This window comes from Pristiophorus japonicus, chromosome 1 (assembly GCF_044704955.1).
Source record: "Pristiophorus japonicus isolate sPriJap1 chromosome 1, sPriJap1.hap1, whole genome shotgun sequence".
In the NCBI taxonomy this organism is placed as follows: domain Eukaryota; kingdom Metazoa; phylum Chordata; class Chondrichthyes; family Pristiophoridae; genus Pristiophorus; species Pristiophorus japonicus.
In genome coordinates, this window is record NC_091977.1 from 226670229 (window position 1) to 226694597 (window position 24369).

Consider the following 24369-nt stretch of genomic DNA (forward strand, 5'->3'; position numbering starts at 1 on the left):
ACAGGAGAAGTAAGTTTTAAGGAGTGTCTTAAAGGAGGAGAGTAGAGATATTTAGGGAGGGAATTCCAGAGCTTAGGGCCCAGGCAGCTGAAAACACGGCCGTCAATGGTGGAGTGATTAAAATAGGGGATAGAATTGGAGGACTGTAGGGCTGGAGGAGCTTACAGAAATAGTGAGGGGGCAAGACCATGAAGGGGTTTAAAAAGGATGAGAATTTTAACCCAGTTCTAATGAAGATTCCTACCTGAAACATTAATCTTTGTATTCCATACTTATATTCTTTTTTTTTTTACTTATTTTCTTTTTCCCCTGGAAAAGGCTGAGGGATGACCTGATAAAGGTCTTTACATTTTCAAGGTATTTGATAGAGTAGACGTAGAGAAAATGTTTCCACTTGTGGGGGGACCAAAACTAGAGACTATAAATTTAAGATAGTCACAAATAAATCCAATAAACAGAAACTTCAGGTGAGTGGTGAGAATGTGGAACTCGCTACTGCATGGAACAGTTGAGGTAAATAGCATAGATGCATTTAAGGAAAAGGTAGCTAAGTAGATGAGAGAGAACGAGATAGAAGGATATGTTGATAGGATGCGATGAAGAGGGGTGGGAGGTGTCTCGTGTGGAACATAAACACCAACCGTGACCAGTTGGGCTGGATGGCCTGTTTTCGTGCTGTACATTCTATGTATAATTTCACTGTTATTTAAATCTCTATATAAATATATGTACATATTTTAAAAATCACTTTCACACATTATACAAGCATACATATGTATGTATGCTGCCAAAACCGTGGAGCACAAGATGATTGCAGTTGTAATGAAGTTCCTGAAAATGCTGATTTTGAAAAAATTATTAAAATAGCATCACATTTCCTCTTGCAAACTTGCTCGTCCCTCCCCTCCCCACGTGTAGGGACAGTGACATCACCGCTGTCCACAGACTCAAGCGCTCAGGGCAGAGCTGCACTTGTTTACATGTCTACGCCTGAACAGAAGGAAATTCAATCTACTGGTGTAAGCATACAGTTCACTGAGGTATCCATTTCATCTACCGAGGGGGAAAAGTAATAACATAAGAAATAGAAGCAGGAGTAGGCCACCTGGCCCCTCGAGCCTGCTAATCCATTCATGGGCTCAGCTCCACTTCCCTGCCCGCTCCCCATAACCCTTTACTCCCTTATCGCCCAAAAATCTGTCTATCTCCGCCTTAAATATATTCAATGACCCAGCCTGCATAACTGTGAGACAGAGAATTCCATAGAGTTATAACCCTCAGAAGAAATTCCTCCTCATCTCAGTTTTAAATGGGCGGCCCCTTATTCTGAGACAATGTCTCCTAATTTTAGTTTCCCATATGAGTGGAGTAAAAATAAAACGGGGAAGGTGGCTCAACCGTGGCTAACAAGGGATATTAAGGATAGTGTTAAATCCAAGGAAGAGGCATATAAATTAGTCAGAAAAAGCAGCAAACCTGAGGACTGGGAGAATTTTGTAATACAGCAGAGGAGGACAAAGGGTTTAATTAGGAGGGGGGAAATAGAGTGTGAGAGGAAGCTTGCTGGGAACATAAAAACTGACTACAAAAGCTTCTATAGATATGTGAAGAGAAAAAGATTAGTGAAAACAAACGTAGGTTCCTTGCAGTCAGATTCAGGTGAATTTATAATGGGGAACAAAGAAATGGCAGACCAGTTAAACAAATATTTTGGTTCTGTTTTCACGAAGGAAGACACAAATAACCTTCCAGAAATACTAGGGGTCCGAGGATCGAGTGAGAAGGAGGAACTGAAGGATATCCTTATAAAGCAGGAAATTGTATTAGGGAAATTGATGGGATTGAAGGTCAATAAATTCCCAGGGTCTGATAGTCTGCATTTCAGAGTACTTAAGGAAGTGGCCATAGAAATAGTGGATGCATTGGTGATCATTTTCCAACAGTCTATTGACTCTGGATCAGTTCCTATGGACTGGAGGATAGCTAATGTAACACCACTGTTTAAAAAAGGAGGGAAAGAGAAAACGGGTAATTATAGTCTGGTTAGCCTGACATCAGTAGTGGGGAAAATGTTGGAATCAATTATTAAAGATGAAATAGCAGCACATTTGGAAAGCAATGACAGGATCGATCCAAGTCAGCATGGATTTATGAAAGGGAAATCCTGCTTGACAAATCTTCTGGAATTTTTTGAGGATGTAACTAGTAGAGTGGACAAGGAAGAACCAGTGGATGTGGTGTATTTGGACTTACAAAAGGCTTTTGACAAGGTACCACACAAGAGATTGGTGTGCAAAATCAAAGCACATGGTATTGGGGGTAATGTACTGACGTGGATAGAGAACTGGTTGGCAGACAGGAAGCAGAGAGTCGGGATAAACGGGTCCTTTTCAGAATGGCAGGCAGTGACTAGTGGAGTGCCGCAGGGCTCAGTGCTGGGACCCCAGCTCTTTAAAATATACATTAATGATTTAGATGAAGGAATTGAGTGTAATATCTCTAAGTTTGCGGATGACACTAAACTGGGTGGCGGTGTGAGCTGTGAGGAGGATGCTAAAAGGCTGCCGGGTGACTTGGACAGGTTAGGTGAGTGGGCAAATGCATGGCAGATGCAGTATAATGTGGATAAATGTGAGGTTATCCACTTTGGGGGCAAAAACACGAAGGCAGAATATTATCTGAATCGTGGCAAATTAGGAAAGGGGGAGGTGTAACAAGACCTGGGTATCATGGTTCATTAGTCATTGAAAGTTGGCATGCAGGTACAGCAGGCGGTGAAGGCGGCAAATGATATGTTGGCCTTCATAGCTAGGGGATTTGAGTATAGGAGCAGGGAGGTCTTACTGCAGTTGTACAGGGCCTTGATGAGGCCTCACCTGGAATATTGTGTTCAGTTTTGGTCTCCTAATCTGAGGAAGGACGTTCTTGCTATTGAGGGAGTGCAGCGAAGGTTCACCAGACTGATTCCTGGGATGGCGGGACTGACATATGATGAGAGACTGGATCAACTGGGCCTTTATACACTGGAGTTTAGAAGAGAGGGGATCTCATAGAAACTTATAAGATTCTGACGGGACTGGACAGGTTAGATGCGGGAAGAATGTTCCCAATGATGGGGATGTCCAGAACCAGGGGACACAGTCTTAGGATAAGGGGTAGGCCATTTAGGACTGAGATAAGGAGAAACTTCTTCATTTAGAGAGATGTTAACCTGTGGAATTCCCTACAGCGGAGAGTTGTTGATGCCAGTTCATTGGATATATTCAAGAGGGAGTTAGATATGGCCCTTACGGCTAAAGGGATCAAGGGGTATGGAGAGAAAGCAGGAAAGGGGTATTGAGGGAATGATTAGCCATGATCTTATTGAATGGTGGTGCAGGCTCGAAGGGCCGAATAGCCTACTCCTGCACCTATTTTCTATGTTTCTATGAAATATCCTCTTTGCATCCACCTTGTCGAGCCCCCTCATTATCATCTGTTTCAATAAGATCATCTCTCATTCTTCTGAAGTCCAATGTGTATAGGGCCCAACCTATCTTCATAAGTCAACCCTGTCATCTCTGGAATCAACCTAGTGAACCTTCTCTGAACAGCCTCCAATGCAAGTATATCCTTCCTTAAATACGGAGACCAAAACTGTACGGAGTACTCCAGGTGGCCTCACCAATACCCTGTAGAGTTGTAGCAGGGCTTATCTGCTTTTATACTCTATCCCCCTTGCAATAAAGGCCAACATTCCATTTGTCTTCTTGAATACTTGCTGTACCTGCATACTAACTTTCTGTGTTTCATGCATAAGGCCCCCCAGGTCCCTCTGTACTGCAGCACTTGGCAAATTTTCTCCATTTAAATTATAATTTGCTTTTCTATTTTTTCTGCCAAAGTGGATAAGCTCACATTTTCCCACATTATAATCCATCTGCCAAATTTTTGCCCACTCACTTAGCCTGTCTATGCCCTTTGCAGGTTTTGTGTCCTCCTCACAATTTGCTTTCCCATCCATCTTTGTATCATCAACAAACTTGTCTATATTACACTCGGTCCCTTCATCTAAGTCATTAATATAGATTGTAAATAGTTGAGGACCCAGCACCGATTCCTGCGGCACCCCACTAGTTACTGTTTGCCAACCGGAAAATGACCCATTTATCCCGACTCTCTGTTTTCTGTTAGTTAGCCAATCTCCTATCCATGTTAATATATTACCCCAACCCCGTGAGCTCTTATCTTGTGAATCTACTGATACTGTAGACAGATGGCAGATGAAGTTTAACGCAGAGAAGTGATGTGTTTTCGAAGGAAGAATGAGGAGAGACAATATAACCTAAATGATACAATTTTATTGGGGGTGCAGGAACAGAGAGACTTGGCAGTTCACATACTCAAATCTTTGAAGGTGGCAGGACAAGTTGATAAGACTGTTTAAAAAAAACGGCATATATATAAATATGGCTTTATAAATAGAGGTATAGAGTATAAAAACAAGAGACTTCTGCTAAACCTTTATAAATCAGTGGTTAGGCCTCCATTGGATATTGTGCCCAATTCTAGGCACCACACTTTAGGAAGGATGTCAAGGCCTTAGATAGGGTGCAGAGGAGATTTACTGGAATGGTGCCATTGATGAGGGAGAGTTATGTGCAGAGACTATAGAAGCTGTGATTGTTCTCCTTAGAGCAGAGAAGGTTAAGGGGAGATTTAATAAAGGTGTTCAAAATCATGAGGGATTTTGATAAGAATAGATAGAAACTGCTTCCAGTGGTAGCAGGGCCAGTAACCAGAGGACACAGATTAAAGATAATTAGCAAAAGAACCAGAGAGGAGATGAGAATTTTTTTTTTTTTTTACACAGTGAGTTTTTGTGGTCTGGAATGCACTACAGAGTCAATAGTAACTTTCAAAAGGGAATTGGATAAATACTTGAAGCGGAAAACTTTACAGGACTATGGGAAAAGAACAGGAGAGTGGGACTAATTGGACAGCTCTTTCAAAGAGTCGGCACAAGCACGATGGGCCAATTGGCCTCCTCCTCCTGTGCTGTTCGATTCTATAACACCTTGGTCTTGTGCACAGAATTAGGCAATATGAAAAAAAGCATGCAAAGTCAGATATTAGTTAGAAATAAAGTCAATTGTATGCTAATGTATTAAAAATGAGATAAAAACAGCAAAAATAGAGCAAGTAGAAGTATTACAATTTTGCACATTTAAGACTTTGCAGGTTTATTTCTGTTGTCAACGTTAATACCACAACACCTTGCATTTATATCATGCCTTTAGTGTAGTAAAACGTCCCAAGGCGCTTCACAGGAGAGATTATCAAACAAAATTTGACACCAAGCCACATAAGGAGATATTAGGGCAGATGATCAAAGCTTGGTCAAAGAGGTAGGTTTTAAGGAGCATCTTAAAGGAGGAGAGGGGTAGAGAGGTTTAGGGCCTCGGCAGTTGAAGGCACGACCACCAATGGATGATCGATTAAAATCAGCGATGCTCAAGAGGGCAGATATCTCGGGGTGAGGTGTGTGGGGGGGCGGGGTGTTGTGGGGCTGTGGGAGGTTACAGAGATAGGGAGGGGCAAGGCCATGGAGGAATTTGAAAACAAGGATGAGAATTTTTGGGTGAACAGGACTTGGTGCGAGTTAGGACACAGGCAGCAGAGCTTTGGTTGAGCTCAAGTTTACGGAGGGTGGTAGGTGGGAGGCCGGCCAGGAGAGCAGTGGAACAGTTGGAATATTTGATCACTCTCACAGACAAGGCTCAATTCCCTGGGCCTCAAAGAATTTTCCCACTACCTTCAGTATCTCGGTAAATCGTTCAGTAACACATTCAGAACAATGAATGCGGAAACACTGGTTGGTCAATTATTTTAAGCTGCTGAAATTATTCTTCTACCTCCGCAAGATCTACCATCATTCCTAATGAGTGATGGGACAGCATTTTGCCTCATTCTAGTTTCAACCTATTAGTAAAATTTAATAAATAAACCCATTTATTAATGGAGTAACATCTGTCACGTGAAATGTACAGCACAATTCATCAACTGTCCCTCCCTTTGATCCAAAGTTCTTTATTGATTAATCTGTGCTCGGTCCAAGACACAGGCAATCGTTTGTTAAATTATTATATAGAAATAAATCTCCTCAGAAGTCTTATGCGCAATTAAACAAAGGATTTATCATTTTATAGACAGGAACGATGCAACCTTTAACAGATGGGTAACCTCCCTGCTTCTAGTTACAGCAACAACAGAACAGGCCATGTTCAAATAGACAGAGAATTCCACTAAAACAAACACGCAGATCAACAAGTAAGAGTTCACTCATGTCCACTGTGCATGTACACTCACTCACACACACCCAACCAACCACTCACACACAGATATATCCAGACACCCTCACACCCAACCACTCACCTCCCCCCCCCCCACACTCACAACCACCCACACCCACGCAACCACCCTCACACCCAACCTCACACCCAACCACTCACTCACGCACACACCCAACCACTCACTCACGCACACACCCAACCACTCCTACACCCATGCAACCACTCACTCACTCCACCCCCCCACACACACAACCACTCACTTCCCCACCCACAATCAGAGGAATTTTTCCTAAATCTACATCACAAATGGTTCCGTCAAGAACTAACATGCTACCTTCTCTGTCTTTCCAATGCAGAAGCCAGATTTCACCAGAGCTTTAAAAAAAAGACTACACACAAGACACATGATAGAATCTCACTATATGAAATAGAAAGGAAGTCAAAAGAGTAGCTAATAATGGAACTGAAGAGTTACCATCTTCAAAGTGCTGAAAAGCTTGGATAAGGTAGATATAAGTAGTTTTTGTGTTCGAAGGTTTAACCTCCTCCAGCCCTACAACCATCCGAGATCTCTGTGCTCCTCAAATTCTGGCCTCTTGCACATCCCTGATTTCCTTTACCCCACCATTGGTGGCCGTGCCTTCAGCTGTCGAGGTCCTAAGCTCTGGAATTCCCTCCCTAAACCTCTTCACCTCTCGCTTCTCCTTTTGAGTCGTGCCTTAAAAACTACCTTTGAACCAGCTATTGGTCACCTGTCCTAATATCTCCTGTGGCTCGGTGTCTAATTTTGTTTCCTGTGAAATGCCTTGAGATGTTTTACTATGTTAAAGACACTGTATAAATTAAAGTTGTTGTAGTTTGTTTTAATTTAGAAAGTGATGATAGAAATAGAAGACAACCTCTCAAGCACAGCTAGAGATGAAAAATGGAAGGTATAGGAAGTATAGTTCTGACAAAGTGTCTCACTCTGAATACCAACCCAACTTTTCTCTTTCAGACCTGCCATTTATTTACAACATTAGCTCTAAAGATGAAGATAATTGTTTCTCCAGAGTAGCAAATGTGTGTAATAGATTCCCATAAAAATTAGCTAATGCTCTATTGATATATCTCGTAAGTATCTGGCTAAAATTGGGATGCACTAGCATTGTTCCGAACACAGAAATGGAATCTGAGGAATGCAAATAGATTGAATAATATTGAATGGATCTCTTAGAAAGTTGGCCCGCTTTCTCCCAGATTGCCTCAGTTCAACGCCTCATCCGAAAAACGGCTCCTGCGACGGTGCAGCAGTTCCTCCGTACTGCATTGGGAGTGTCGGCCTGGATTTTGTGCTCAAGTCTTTTGGCGTAACTTGAACCCACAACCTTCTGACTCAGAGGCTGACACTTCGGGCTGTAGGCTCACGACCACTCAGAACTGGATTGAGAGGGCCCACACTCATTTCACATAACCGTCAGACAGGGGAGTCTTTTGTCCCATTAGTCTAGACTGGATTTGGACCCTATGAGGTGGAAGGCCAGTGTCCAACTCTCTGTGCCAGCCCGTTTCCCCAGTGTGAAAAGCTTCGATTTCAACAGTGGCAAGTACATAAAACAAAAGGATGGCATTGGGTCAGACAAGTAGAGAACATGTTGTTTCCTTTCCTCAATGTGGCTACAATCTTTCAGCTGTTCTCTGTGGTTTACCATTTATTGTGTGATCATTCCTGTCAGCTTCAGAACACAGAGACTTGCATGTGGGCTGGTCAGAAGAAATGGAATGAACAGATGGGATAAACAAGCAAATTTCATCCCACAATCAGCGATACTGCCAATCCACTCCACATTTCGCTTTGCATCTCTAGGTTGGTTAACATTCGGCTCAGAAATGACATAGAATGTACAGCACACAAACAGCCCATTGGGCCCAACTGGTGCATGCCGGTGTTTATGCTCCACAAGAGCCTCCTCTCACCTCTCTTCATCTCACCTGATCAGCATATCCTTCTATTCCTTTCTCCCTCAGTTTATCTAGATGCCCCTTAAATGCATCTGTGCTATTCACCTCAAACACTCCCTGTGGTAGCGAGTTCCACATTCTAATCACTCTCTGGGTAAAGAAGTTTCTCCTGAAGTTTCCCTATTGGATTTATTAGTGGCAAATAACCTTGTGAAATGGAACCAGATCTCAGCACAAGGGGTGGATGCTTTTGATCACAAGGGGTCCTGCCTACCTGAGAGGGGAGATGGGGCCTCGGTTTAACATCTCATCTGAAAGACAGTGCAGCACTCCCTCAGTACTGTGCTGGGTGTGTCAGCCTGGGTTTACATGTCTCTGGAGCGGGGCTTGGACCCACAACCTTCCGACTCCGAGGCAACAGGGTTCCCCACTGAGCCACGGCTCTAGAATCATGCCCACTAGGAACTGGAGTCCTGACTACCTGAAACTTGAAGAGTACTTCTGAAATATTAATAGTCATTTTGAATTGACAATTTCCTCCCTTCCATACTGAGGTTGCTGACTCTTACCAGGGCATTGCTCCAAGCGACTATTGTTCATTGAGCCTAGAGATTGAGTGCAAGCCAGTTATTCAACTGTGCAAGGTATGGAAGCTGAGTTAATCCTATCTTTACTCAATGTCCACACACTCACTTTGCCCCTGGATGTTGATCAGAAGCTCTGGCTGATTACTTTCCCCCCCTAGCCGAAGGACACCAAAACTAACTCTGGCACTAGAGTGCTGCTCTGACTCTCTCTCAACTCAACAGAGACCCAGATTAAACTTCTGGATCTTAGTCCCAATTACACATCAGCATGTCATCAAATGCTGCATCGACCCTCCCAGTAGTTATCAAATAATGGGTACATCCGCGAAACTGAGAGATACGTGGATAGAACATTTCTAGAGGTGGTCACCCCGCAGTTTAAGAGTGTGCAGGCAGATAGGGTTTGGGTGACCCCTGGACAGAAGAGGAGGACTAGGCAGGTAGTGCAGCAGTCCCCTGAGTCCATCTCGCTTTAAAAACGGTACTCTGTTCTGAGTACCAGTGGGGCAACGGTGGCTCTGGGGAGTGCAGCCAGAGCCAAGTCCACAGCACCACGGGTGGCTCAGCTGCACAGGGGGGGGGCGGGGGGGTGGGAGGAAGAAGAAGGGAAAAGCTCCAGTGGTACAGGATTCAATAGCCAGGGGAGCAGATAGGCCGCAGACATGACTCCAGGATGGTATGTTGCCTCCCTGGTGCCAGGGTCAAGGATGTCACTGAGCGGCTGCAGGGCATTCTGGGGGGAGAGGGTGAACAGCCAGAAGTTGTGGTCCACATCGGTACCAATGACATAGGTAGGAAGAGGGATGAGATCCTGCAGGCAGAGTTTAGAGAGCTAGGAGAGAGATTAAAAAGCAGGACCTCAAAGGTAGTAACCTCCAGATTACTCCCAGTGCCACGAGCTAGTGAGTACAGAAATAGGAGGATAGAGCAGATGACTACGTGGCTGGAGAGATGGTGCAGGCGGGAGGGCTTTAGTTTCCTGAGGCATTGGGACTGCTTCTGGGGGAGGTGGGACCTGTACAAGCCGGACGGGTTGCACCTCACCAGAGCTGGGACCAATATCCTCACAGGCGGGTGTTGCCAGTGCTGTTGGGGAGGGTTTAAACTAGCTTGGCAGGGGGATGGAAACCTGAAAATAGATTCAGTAGGGAGGGGAGTAAAGCTGGAATTAGAAAACAAAGTGAGTTTGAAGGAGAGAAGAAACAAGCAGGAAAAAAGGGTAAAAAAAACAAACTTAAAGGCACTTTGTCTAAATGCACTTAGCATCGTAACAAAATAGATGAGTTGACAGCACAAATTGAGACAAATGGGTATGATCTGATAGCCATTACAGATACGTGGTTGCAAGGTGACCAGGACTGGGAATTAAATATTATGGGGTACTTGACAATCTGGAAGGACAGACAGAAAGGAAAAGGAGGTGGGGTAGCTCTATTGATAAAGGATGGAATCACTGCAATAGTAAGAAACGATATTGGCTCAAATGATAAGGATGTTGAAACAGTTTGGGTGGAGATAAGGAACAATAAGGGGAAAAAGTCACTGGTGGGTGTAGTCTATAGGCTCCCTAACAGTAGTAACTCTGTTGGTCGGAGCATAAACCAGGAAATGGTGGGGGCTTGTAAAAAGGGAACAGCAATAATCATGGGTGATTTTAACCTCCATATTGATTGGACAAATCAAATTGGTCAGGGTAGCCTTGGGGAGGAGTTCATAGAGTGCATAAGGGATGGGTTCCTTGAGCAGTATGTAACGGAACCAACCAGGGGGCAGGCTATCTTACATTTGGTCCTGTGTAATGAGACAGGATTAATAAACAATCTCCTAGTAAAGGATCCCCTCGGAATGAGTGATCATACCATGATTGAATTTCAAATTTAGATGGAGGGTGAGAAAGTTGGATCTCTAACCAATGTACTAAGCTTAAATAAAGGAGATAATGAAGGTATGAGGGCAGAGTTGGGTAAAGTGGACTGGGAAAATAGATTAAAGTGTAGGACGGTTGATATTTCACAACTCTCAAGAAAAATATATTCCAGTGAGGAGGAAAGGGTGTAAGAGAAAAGATAGCCATCCGTGGCTAACTAAAGAAATAAAGGACGGTATCCAATTAAAAACAAGGGCATACAAAGTGGCCAAAACTAGTGGGAGGACAGAAGACTGGGAAGCTTTGAAAAGCCAGCAAAGAACGACTAAAAAAAATGATTAAGAAAGGGAAGATAGACTATGAAAGTAAACTAGCACAAAATACAAAAACAGAGAGCAAGTTTCTATAGGTATATAAAAAGGAAAAAAGAGTGGTTAAAGTAAATGTCAGTCCCTTAGAGGTCGAGACCGGGGAATTAGTAATGGGGAACATGGAGATTCCAGAAACTCTGAACAAATATTTTGTATCAGTCTTTACGGTAGAGGACACGAACAATATTCCAACAGTGGATAGTCAAGGGGATATAGGGGGGGGAGGAACTTAACACAATCACAATCACTAAGGAGGTGATACTCAGTAACATAATGGGACTAAAGGCAGATAAATCCCCTGGATCTGATGGCTTATTTCCTAGGGTCTTAAGAGAAGTAGCGGCAGGGATTGTGGATGCATTAGTTGTAATCTACCAAAATTCCCTGGATTCTGGGGAGGTCCCAGCAGATTGGAAAACTGCAAATCTAATGCCCCTATTTAAAAAAGGAGGCAGACAAAAAGCAGGAAACTATAGACCAGTTAGTCTAACATCTGTGGTTGGGAAAATGTTGCAGTCCATTATTAAAGAAGCAGTAGCAGGACATTTGGGAAAGCAAAATTCAGTCAGGCAGAGTCAGCATAGATTTATGAAGGGGAAGTCATTTTTGACAAATTTGCTGGAATTCTTTGAGGATGTAACGAACAGGGTGGATAAAGGGGAACTGGTGGATGTGGTGTATTTGGACTTCCAGAAGGCATTTGACAAGGTGCTACATAAAAGGTTACTGCACAAGATAAAAGTTCACTGGGTTGGGGTAATATATTAGCATGGATAGTGGATTGACTAACTAACAGAAAACAGAGAGTCGGGATAAATGGTTCATTCTCTGGTTGGCAACCAGTAGCTAGTGGGGTGCCACACTTTGGCAGAAAAAAATCAAAGAGCAAGTTATTATTTAAATGGAGAAAGACTGCGAAGTGCTGCAATACAGCGGGACCTGGGGGTACCTCTGCATGAAATACAAAAGGATAGTATGCAGGTATAGCAAGTGATCAGGAAGGCCAATGGAATCTTGGTACAGCTATACAGGGTATTGGTGAGGCCACACCTGGAACACTGCGTGCAGTTTTGGTTTCCATATTTATGAAAGGATATACTTACTTTGGAGGCAGTTCAGAGAAGGTTCATTAGGTTGATTCTGGAGATGAGGGGGTTGACTTGAGGAAAGGTTGATTAGGTTGGGCCTCTAATCATTGGAATTCAGAAGAATGAGAGGTGATCTTATCGAAACGTATAAGATTATGAAGGGGCTTGACAAGATGGATGCAGAGAGGATGGTTTCACTGATGGGGGAAGACTAGAACTAGAGGGCATGATCTTAGAATAAGGGGCTGCCCATTTAAGACAGAGATGAGGAGAAATTTCTTCTCTCAGAGGGTTGTAAATCTGTAGAATTCGCTGCCTCAGAGAGCTCTGGAAGCTGGGACATTGAATAAATTTAAGACAGAAATAGACAGTTTCTGAAACGATAAGGGGATAAGGGGTTATGGGGAGCGGGCAGGGAAGTGGAGCTGAGTCCATGATCAGATCAGCCATGATCTTATTGAAAGGCGGAGCAGACTCGAGGGGCCGTATGGCCTACTCCTGCTCCTATTTCTTATGCTCATATGATACAGCACAGAAGGAGGCCATTCGGCTCATCATGCCTCTGTCGGCTCTTTGAAAGAGCTATCCAATTAGTCCCACTTCCCTGTTCTTTCCCCATAGCCCTACAATTTTTTCCCTTTTCAAGTATTTATCCAATTGCCTTTGAAAGTTACTATTGAATCTGCTTCCACCACCCTTTCAGGCAGTGCGTTCCAGATTGTAACAACTCACTGCGTAAAAATACTTGTACTCATTTCCATTCTGGTTCTTTTTTTTTTAAACCAATTACCTTAAATCAGTTACCGACCCTTCTGCCAGTGGAAACAGTTTCTCCTTATGTACTCTATCGAAACCCCTACCTGATTTTGAATACCTCTATTAAATCTCCCCATAACCTTCTCTGTTCCAAGGTGAACAATCCTAGTTATGCTTTGTCACTTTTATAGCTATTTAAAAAAAAAAGAAATGACAAAGGAAAACACAGAGCGTCCTGGATCTGCAGGGAGCGGGTACGGTCCCTCCTTCTACTGAGTGTCTGATCTCAGCCACGGTGCTGGTGCAAGGACAAAATTAAGGGAAGTCCTCTGTGAGCTGCACTTGGGCAAGGTTAACTCACAGAAAAGGATGCTCACACCTGCCAGAGAAGCCAGAGGAGTATGATCAGGAAAGAATGGGAGAAAAGGCGAAACATATCCTGAAAAATAAATAGGAACACGAGGACACCATCGAGTCAGTTAGATCATGGCTGATCTGTATCTTATCTCCATCTACCCACTTTGGCTCCGTAACCCTTAATAACCTTGCCTAATACAAATTTATCAATCTCAGCTTTGACATTTTCAATTGACCCCAAGCCTCATCGGCTTTTTTGTGGGTGAGAGTTCCAGATTTCCACCACGCTTTGTGTAAAGAAGTGCTTCCTGACAACACCCCTGAACGGTCTAGCTCTAATTTTAAGGTTGTGCCCCCCTTGTCCTGGACTCATCCACCAGAGGAAATAAGTTTCTCTCTATCTACTCTATCAAATCCTTTAAACACCTCAATTAGATCACCCCTTAATCTTCAACACTCGAGAGCATACAAGCCTAGTCCATGCAACTTGTCCTCATAATTTAACCCTTTTATCCCTGGTATCATTCTGGTGAATCTGCACTGCACCCCCTGCAAGGCCAATATATCCCTCCTGAGGTGTGATGCCCAGAACTGAATGCAGTGCTCCAGATGGAATGCTACTCAGAAATAATTTTCAAACAGATGAGCGATCAGATTCTGTTTCTTTTGATTAATTAAAGAATAGTAACTGAAGATAGGGAAATAAATACGCTAATTATTGATTAAAGTCATCAAACAGGATGGACAACAACCCTTACCTCACCAACTGCATTGGACAGAATGTGGACTATCTTTTCATGAGGCGTAGCAACGACACTTTGCCCATTGATTTCTATGATCCGATGGCCAACTCTTACTCCACCTCGCTCTGCAATTCCTCCTCGCATAAGGCTACAGATCTGAAATATAAATCAGAAACCGCTCATTAAGCTGTACACGAGGATGCCATTTACAAGCATTAAATGCACCTGCAATTTAATCGGAAGCTATGGCCATCGACAAGCAGCTATATTCTCAATGCCAACCCTCCATGAATTGAAGATTAATATCTTCAATTAATATCTAAAAAATCTTTGAGAAAAACCATAGGGGCACCAAAAAGAACAAATGGTGTGTTTCCCCCCCCCCCTCACTTTCTTTGAACACTTATTTATTAGCAAGAGAAATGCAGGGAACAGCACCAACATGGCCTTCTCTGTCCTCACAAAGGCCTTTGACACTGTCAACCGAGCGGGATTATGGAGTGTTCTCCTCCATTTCGGCTGCCCTCAAAAGTTTGTCACCATCCTCTGCTTGTTCCACGATGACATGCAAGCCATAATCCTGACCAACAAATCCACGTCCGGATCGCGGTCAAGCAAGGCTGTGTCATTGCACCAACACACTTCTTGATCTTCCTTGCTGCAATGCTTCATCTCACCCTCAGCAAGCTCCTCGATGGAGTAGAAATAAACTATAGAACTAATGGGAATCTGTTCAACCTCCGCCGCCTCCAGACTAGATCCAAAGTCGTCCCATCCTCTGTCATTGAACTACAGTATGCAGATGACGTTTGCATCTGCGCACACTTGGAGGCCGAACTCCAAGCCATCATCAACACCTTCACCAAGGCGTACAAAAGCATGGGCCTTACGCTAAACATCTGTAAGACAAAGGTCCTCCACCAACCTGAGCCCGCCACACAGCAATGCCCCCCCGTTATCAAAATTCTCGACGAGGCCTTGGACAATGTGGACCATTTTCCATACCTTGGGCAGACATCGATGACGAGGTCCAACACCGCCTCCAGTGTGCCTGAGGAAGGGTGTTTGAAGACCAGGACCTCAAATCTGGCACCAAGCATATGGTCTACAGGGCAGTGGTGATACCCGCTCTCCTATATGGCTCAGAGATGAGGACTATATATAGCAGACATCTCAAAGCGCTGGAGAAGTACCACCAAGTGTTGCATCCTCAAGATCCTGCAAATTCATTGGGAAGATAGGCGCACCAACGTCAGTGTCCTCGTCCAGGCCAACATTCCTAGCATCGAAGCACTGACCACACCCGGTCAGCTCCATTGGATGGGCCACATCATCCGCATGCCCGACATGAGACTCCCAAAGCAAGCGCTCTACTCGGAGCTTCGAAACTGCAAGCGAGCCCCAGGTTGGCAGAGAAAACGCTCAACATCCTCAAAGCCTCCTTAATAAAGTGCAACATCCCCACCAGTACCTGGGAATCCCTGGCCCAAGACCGCCCAAAGTGGAGGAAAAGCACCCGGGAGGGCGCTGAGCACCTCGAGTCTCGTCGCCGGGAGCAAGCAGAAATCAAGCGCAGGCAGCGGAACGAGCGTGCGGCAAACCAGGCTCCCCACCCACCCTTTCCTTCAACCACTGTCTGTCCCACCTGTAACAGAGACTGTATTTCCCGCATTGGACTGTACAGCCACCTGAGAACTCACTTTTAGAGTGGAAGCAAGTCTTCCTCGACTCCGAGGGACTGCCTATGATGATGATTTCTTGGTTATAAAAATATGGAGATGGGGTTTAAAAAAAAGCTGTTTGACTGACAGTTTAGAATCATTCAATCGGGTATGGAAGAGTGAGAAGGAGGGGCACCACGAGGATGGATGTGTCGGGTGACCAATGGCGGGAGCGTGGGGTCATGTGATGAAATCTCCAGGAATATTGGAGGAATTCAAGCATGGAGGAATTCAGGTACAGGCTCCACATAATGTGTCACCCATTCACTTTAATCAGCAGTAAATCACAGGGAGTGAGCATCCAATTTCCTAATGTGCAATCCCAACAGGAAGGGCTCCTTGTTGGGAGCACAATTTTGCAAAATTACCCCTTAAATATTGCAATGCGTCTTAAAAAGGATCTAAAATACTAATTCATCCTCTACACCTTGCAGCAATCTTGAAGAAGTTTCAATGTTCGTTTGGTTTAACGTAAAGATGTTCTCGATGAAAGTCTGCAGATGACGCTAAGCTAGGTGGCAGTGCGAGCTACGAGGAAATGCTAGGAGGCTGCAGGGCGACTTGGACAGGTTAGGTGAATGGGTAAATACATGGCAGATGAAGTATAATGTGGATAAATGTGAGGTTATCCACTTTGGCGGCAAAAACAGGAAGGCAGATTATCTGAATGGTGACAGATTAGTAAAAGGGGAGGTGCAACGAGACCTGGGTGTCATGATACATCAGTCATTGAAGGTAGGCATGCAGGTACAGCAGGCGGTGAAGAAAGCAAATGGCATGCTGGCCTTCATAGCTAGGGGATTTGAATATAGGAGCAAGGAGGTCTTACTGCAGTTGTACAGGGCCTTGGTGAGATCACACCTTGAGTATTGCGTGCAATTTTGGTCTCCTAATCTGAGGAAGGACATTCTTGCTATTGAGGGAGTGCAGCGAAGGTTCACCAGACTGATTCCCAGGATGGCAGGACTGACATATGAAGAAAGACTGGATCGACTAGGCTTATATTCACTGGAGTTTAGAAAGATGAGAGGGGATCTCATAGAAACATATAAAATTCTGACGGGATTGGACAGGTTAGATGCAGGAAGAATATTCCCGATGTTGGGAAAGTCCAGAACCAGAGGTCACAGTCTAAGGATAAGGGGTAAGCCATTTAGGACCGAGATGAGAGAAACTTCTTCACTCAGAGAATTGTGAAACTGTGAAATTCTCTACCACAAAAAGTTGTTGAGGCCAGCTCTTTAGATATATTCAAAAGGGAATCAGATATGGCCCTTACGGCTAAAGGGATCAAGGAGTATGGAGAGAAAGCAGGAATGGGGTACTGAAGTTGCATGATCAGCCATATCATATTGAATGGTGGTGCAGGCTCGAAGGGCCGACTGGCCTACTCCCGCACCTATTTTTTATGTTTCTAAGGCATTGCAAGAAGCACAAGCAGCCTACTTTGCTGCTTTATTTACATGATATCAGTGCATTGCAGACATCATCGTAATTGACAGCTAATCCTCTGCATAATTCATTCTGTGCATATCAACTACAGAATGGCCCCAAGCCAGAAGTGTTAAAAATAATCAGCGTGATATTTACAGTAATTTATTTTGAAAGACTTGGAGACTTACTTATATATCTATTTTACAAGTTACCAACCCCCTATCTTATTAGGGATCCTAAACCACATAAGCTTTTTTGACCAGCAGGGTAGAAAGATTACCTGTTCTTCACTTTGACCAATGGCCTTTATGAGTGGCCAAGATTTTGCTGTCCTATGAAGTGGCAGCCATGGCTCAGTGATAGCACTCTAACCTCTGTGTCAGAAGGCCATGGGTTCAGGCCCCACTCCAGGGACTTGAGCACAAAAAGCTAGGCTGACACTCCCAGTGTAGTACAGGGAGTCTTTTGGATGAGACATTAAACCGAGGTTCCGTCTTTTCTATCAGGTGGACATAAAAGATCAGTGGCACTATTTTGAAGAGCAGGAGAGTTCTCCCCGGTGTCCTGGCCAATATTTATCCCTCAACCAATATCGCTTAAAAAACAGATTATCCAGTCATTATCACATTGTTGTTTGTGGGAGCTTGCTGTGAGCAAATTGGCTGCCTCATTTCCTATATTACAACAGTGATTGCACTTCAAAAGTATTTCTTGGCTGTAAAGCTCTTTGGGACGTCCTGAGAGCGTGAAAGATACCATAAATATATATATATATATATATGCAAGTCTTATTTTTTATACTTATCTACATTCAACTCTCTGTAGTGTGCTAATTTTGAATGTGCTGTATAGCATTAAATCTTGACCATCAGAAAGCTGCTACAGTGTACTATTTGGAAGTTAACACTGTTGGTTATAGTAAGGTATTGGAAGAATTCCATTTGGCTGCAATATTGCATAACATGCAATTCACTTTCAAATGAAGTTCAAAAATAACTACTGCCTTATAGCAACATGATAAGTTTAGTTCTTGAATCCTCACAGATAAATGATGACTGTTTTCATGAAAAACTATCCGGTAAGTCAACCTTTCAATCTGGTCATTATCACATTGCTGTTTGTGGGAGCTTGTAGTGTGCAAAATGGCTGCCGTGTTTCCTACATTACAAAAGTAACGACACAAAAGTTATTTCATTGGCTGTAAAGCACTTTGGGATGTCCAGTGGTAGTGAAAGGCACTATAGAAATGCAAGTCTTTCTTTCTAACTCTTTCTTCACAAACGTGGAATGCGAGCACATTAGAAAGCATTTTACTACGTCACTGGCACAAAATATTGTCGACAAAAATGACACAAATCTCCTCACCTTCCCCATAGGCTGACTAAACAGTTTTTCATGCAGAAGGGCTTTTATATTTTAAAAACGGATAGTAACGGCAAGTGTGTGTTTAATATGAGCTCTTTTAAAAAATGATAGAAATAAACCTTTAATTATAAATAAGAAAGAAAGAGTGCTGGCAGTTGTACTTGGGATATATTATGAGAAGGAAGGAAGGCAGAGAGAGCCAGAGAAAGAGTGCCTTTCACAACCTCAAGGCACTTTACAGCCAATGAAGTACTTTTTGAAACGTACAACAAGGATCTGCTGACCACCTCATAACTTTGTGCGAGTTGGCAGTATCTATGAGAGGTGACGGTGGTGCTACTTCAGGCGATTCGAGGACTAGTACAAGGAAAGCATTAAATGAATAAATTTAGGAATATAGGGCCCAAGTTTCCACATGATTTGCGCCTGATTTTTAGGAGCAACTGGTGGAGAACGGACTATCTTAGAAATTGCAATTCTCCACATTTTTTTTTCTGCAGTTCTAGTCAGGTAGAACAGTTCTACTTTGGAACAGAATTTTTTCTTCAAAAGGGGGCGTGTCCGGCCACTGACGCCTGATTTCAAAGTTTCCACAGTGAAAACGTACTCCAAACTAAAGTAGAATGGAGCAAGTGAAGATTTTTGTAGAACTGAAAAAAACGTGTTCTACACATTAAAAAAATCAGGCGCAGGTTACAAATTAGGCGTCCGGAACGAGGTGGGGGGGGGAAGGGAAGTCATTAAATTCTACAATAAATCCTTATTTATACTTCTACAAATATTGTACAAATAAATCCAACCTGAATAAACATTTATAAGCAAAGAAAAGATTAAATAAACCATCTTCCTACCTGTGTGAAAGTGCTTCAGCCATCGTTCGTTCCCGCGGGGGGTGGGGAAGGAAATCGCCGTTTGCCGCCGCGGAGGGGAGGGAGGGGAAGGAGACAGCGGTTTGTTGCCGCGGAGGGGAGGGAGGGGAAGGAGACAGCGGTTTGTTGCCGCGGAGGGGAGGGAGGGGAAGGAGACAGCGGTTTGTTGCCGCGGAGGGGAGGGAGAGGAAGGAGACAGCGGTTTGTTGCCGCGGAGGGGAGGGAGGGGAAGGAGACAGCGGTTTGTTGCCGCGGAGGGGAGGGAGGGGAAGGAGACAGCGGTTTGTTGCCGCGGAGGGGAGGGAGAGGAAGGAGACAGCGGTTTGTTGCCGCGGAGGGGAGGGAGGGGAGGGAGACAGCGGTTTGTTGCCGCGGAGGGGAGGGAGAGGAAGGAGACAGCGGTTTGTTGCCGTGGAGGGGAGGGAGGGGAGGGAGACAGCGGTTTGTTGCCGTGGAGGGGAGGGAGGGGAGGGAGACAGCGGTTTGTTGCCGTGGAGGGGAGGGAGGGGAAGGAGACAGCGGTTTGTTGCCGCGGAGGGGAGGGAGGGGAGGGAGACAGCGGTTTGTTGCCGCGGAGGGGAGGGAGGGGAGGGAGACAGCGGTTTGTTGCCGCGGAGGGGAGGGAGGGGAGGGAGACAGCGGTTTGTTGCCGCGGAGGGGAGGGAGGGGAGGGAGACAGCGGTTTGTTGCCGCGGAGGGGAGGGAGGGGAAGGAGACAGCGGTTTGTTGCCGCGGAGGGGAGGGAGGGGAAGGAGACAGCGGTTTGTTGCCGCGGAGGGGAGGGAGAGGAAGGAGACAGCGGTTTGTTGCCGCGGAGGGGAGGGAGGGGAGGGAGACAGCGGTTTGTTGCCGCGGAGGGGAGGGAGGGGAAGGAGACAGCGGTTTGTTGCCGCGGAGGGGAGGGAGAGGAAGGAGACAGCGGTTTGTTGCCGTGGAGGGGAGGGAGGGGAGGGAGACAGCGGTTTGTTGCCGTGGAGGGGAGGGAGGGGAGGGAGACAGCGGTTTGTTGCCGCGGAGGGGAGGGAGGGGAAGGAGACAGCGGTTTGTTGCCGCGGAGGGGAGGGAGGGGAAGGAGACAGCGGTTTGTTGCCGCCGCCGAGGGGAGGGAGGGGGAGGAAACCGCCGTTTGTTGCCGTGGAGGGTGGGGAGGGGAAGGAGACAGTGAGAAGGCTGCAAGAAGCCTCAGTGCTGATGTGCTGATGGCAATGTGCTTTTATTAAAAAATGTTCAAAAATTAAACAGCTACAAAGAACTACAAAAATGGCCGAGTGCCAATGTTTTTTTCACACTGAGCATGCGCGAACGCTCCAACGCGCAGCGTTGCCGGCAGGAAAAAAACTAATTTAAATAGTACCCGCCCCCTCCCACTTACAAAATCGGCGCGAGTGTAGGCTCCGCCCCCCTGGGCGCCGCGCCAGGCAGACAAGGAGCTGCAGAACGCTCCAGAATCGCGAGGTTTTTTTTAGGCGCTGTTTTAGGCGCGAAAAATGGGCGCCCAGCTCGGAGGGGCGCCTGTTTTTTATCGTGTGGAAACTTGGGCCTATAGGAACAGGAGGTGGCCATTCAACCTCTCGTGCCTGCTCCGCCATTCAACTAGATGATGGCTTAAATATGAGATAGTCACTAATAAATCCAATAGGGAATTCAGGAGAATCTTCTTCACCCAGAGTGTGCTGAGAATGTGGAACTCGCCACCACAAGGAGTGGTTGAGGCGAATAGCGTAGATGCATCTAAGGGGAAGTTAGATAAGCACATGAGGGAGAAAAATTGTTAGGTAAGAGTATCAAGGGATATGGAAATAAGGTTGGTAAATGGAGTTAAGAAACACCAATAATTTTTTGCATTATGGAGTTGCATTTAATAATTTACTGTACATAATGTGTAGTGTAGCAGAGTAATTTTCTCTGGAGTCCTGGCCAATATTCATCCTTCAACCAACATCACTAAAAATAGATTATCTGTTCATTTCTCTCATTGCTATATCACAGGATCCTAGAATGATACAGCACAGGAGGTCGTCATTCAGCCCATCGTGCCTGTGCCGGCTCTTTAAAAGAGCTATCCAATTAGTCCCACTCCCCTATTTTATCCCCATAGCCCTGCAATTTTTTTCCTTTAAGTAGAGAATCAAATTCCCTTTTGAAAGTCATTATTGAATCTGCTTCCACCACCCTTTCAAGCAGTGCAATCCAGATCAGAACAACTCGTTGAGTATTTTTTTTTGTCATATCACCTCTGTTTTTTTGGCAATTAATTTAAATCTGTGCCCTCTGGTTACTGACTCTCCTGCCACTGGAAACAGTTTCTCATTATTTGCTCCAGCAAAGCCCTTCAAGGTTTTGAACACATCTATCAAATTTCCTTTTAACTTTCTCTGATCTAAGGAGAACTCCAGTTTAGGGGAGCTCGCTGTGCACAAATTGACTGCTGCTTTTCCTAAATTACAACAGTGGTTCACTGGCTATAAATCGCTTTAGGATGTCCTGTGGCTGTGAAAGGAGTCATATAAAAGTCTTTCTCTCTGTTCTTACTCCTTAAAACTCAAGGTCAATATCTGCTAGCATCCACTTGATTTACCTCACTTTATCTACATTCATCAACATTGGTCCTTTCCTGCATTATGGTGGAGATGGCCCTTCACCCAAGTCAAAGAGCATGACTCTACTTACAATGCCATTCTGTACACTGAAGCCCAGCTGATAGCGCAGGTCCGGTCTTCGAATCAGCACTGTAGTGACAGGGGGGCATCGCACAATGTTCAGTTTCACCCGAGATTGGTTCTTCAAACCCTAGATTGGAAAATCAAACAGGAAAGTAGTTACTTCTCAGACAAGAGACCAGGACCTGGATTTGTCAAAGAATTCACAATCAAGACTATTTCATCCGGGGTGTACCAGACTATCTATCCCTTTGATTGCCCACTCTTCCAGCTTCTCAGCAGGCCCAGCTATCTCAGTGCTCTTCAATGACTTCCTGTCAAGAGCCACAGTTGTATGTCCTGCGTGTGGGCTCCACAACAACTTGCAATCATATATAACATTTCATGTAGCAAAATGTCCCATTGAGCTTGGAGAACATCAAACAGGAAGTGGAAAGAAAGGTTCAGGGGGATGTGACCCGAAGGCATATTGGAAGAGGTAGGTTTGAAGGAGGCTTTTGAAGGTTAGGAAGGAGATTAGTGAGTGCAGAGCTCTTCTGAATGAATGCTTCACCACCGACGGTGATACGAGAGGGGACACACAGGTCTAGAGTCCGAAGAACATAGGGTGCTCGCTATGATTTGTGGTAGGTAAAGATTGCATTGGTTGGGTGGAGGAATCTGAAAACAAGGGTAAGGATTCTGGAGTCGCTGTACTGGGAGGCAGGAACCAATACAGATGTGAGGAGGGCCAATTGGTGCACAGGTCTTGGTATGGGTTAGGACAGGAACAGCAGGTTCCTGAATGAGTTGCTGCTCATGTAGAGTGGAGCTCAAGAGACTGGCTAAATCAAGCAATGGAGGAGGGCTTTGGCAGCGGTGCGGCTGAGGTAGGGACATGGGAGGCACAATATTCCAGAAGTGGTCTTCACGATGCACCAAATTGGGGCTAAAGCACAGCTCCAAATTGGACCTGACACAGGGATTGCACACAGTTGAATTCAGCCTCTGTGTGTGTGCAGCTAGGAAGGGGGATGGGATCAATGATGAAGGTGTAATGTTTCTGACAGGAGCTGAAACGGACGACTTCCGTTTTACAAATGTTGAGTTGTAGATCAAGCTCTGGCTCATCCAGAAACTGATGTCCAATATGCAGTTGGGCAGCACAGTGAAAGTTATGAAGATGGTGACAGAGAAGCAACACTTGCCGTTATTAGATGATGTGCTGGCCTCTTGCGCATCCCTGATTTTAATCGTTCCACCACTGGCTGCCGTGCGTTCAGCAGCCTAGGCCCTAAGCTCTGGAATTCCATCCTTAAACCTCTCCATCTCTCTCTCCTCCTTTAAGATGCTCCTTAAAACCTACCTTTTTGACCATGCTTTTGATCATCTGCCCTACTGTCTCCTTTTGTGGCTCGGTATCGAATAATGTTCCGGTGAAGCGCTTTGGGATTTTACTAATGTTAAAGGCGCTGTATAAATGCAAGTTGTTGTTGTTGAGGGGAAGCATATAGTTGAGAAATATGAGGGGTCCATTGGAGATGTACTGACCATATTGGGACAAATAGGAAAAGAACCAGGACAATGTATTGCCACAGAGAAGGACCACAAAGTGGCAATGAACTGAGTAACGACACAACAGGCTGCACTAAGGTTTGATTTGATGAGATAAGAGTCTATGTCCAACACACATGGTGAACACCTAATTTCAATTGTGCTACATTGAAGAGTTCGTACATGTGTAGGGAGGGGAGGCCAGGGGCTTTAAATGCTGGGGGATCCACCTGCCCAATTGTTTTCTCAACAACAACCACCACCACTACAACAACAAGCATTTATACAGCCCCATTAACACAGTAAAACGTCCCACGGTGCTTTGCAGGAGAATTATCAAACAGAATTAGACACCGAGCCACATAAGGAGATATTGGGACAGGTGGAGGTAGGTTTTAAGGAGCATCTTAAAGAAAGAGAGAGAGAGAGCCATGAGGTATAGGAAGGGAATTCCAGAGCTTAGGGCCCAGGCAGATGAAGGCACGGCTGCCAATGATGAAGCGATGGAAATCGCGGATGGGTAAGGGGCCAGAATTGGAGGAGCGCAGATATCTCGGGGTATTGTAGCGCCCGAGGAGGTTACAGAGATAGGGAGGGGCGAGTCCACGGAGGGATTTGAAAACAAGGATGAGAATGTTAATGGACCGGGAGCCATTGTAGGTCAGCAAGCACAGATGTGTGAATGGGACTTGGTGCGAACTAGGACATGGGCAGCAGAGTTTTGGATGAGCTCAAGTTAGAGAGC

At 45.0% G+C, this 24369-nt stretch overlaps 1 protein-coding gene across 4 annotated transcripts in view; it reads right to left on the minus strand.

Moving 5' to 3' along the window:
• LOC139268710 (amyloid-beta A4 precursor protein-binding family A member 1-like) overlaps positions 1 to 24369 on the minus strand; it is a 206645-nt gene that overhangs the window by 2974 nt on the left and 179302 nt on the right. For all 4 annotated transcript variants that reach the window (XM_070887334.1, XM_070887324.1, XM_070887303.1 and 1 more), the window contains 2 exons: positions 22102 to 22221; positions 14058 to 14198 (listed from right to left, as the gene is read on the minus strand). In XM_070887334.1, coding sequence (XP_070743435.1) covers positions 14058 to 14198; positions 22102 to 22221 — 261 coding nt within the window. The remainder of the gene's footprint in view (positions 1 to 14057; positions 14199 to 22101; positions 22222 to 24369) is intronic.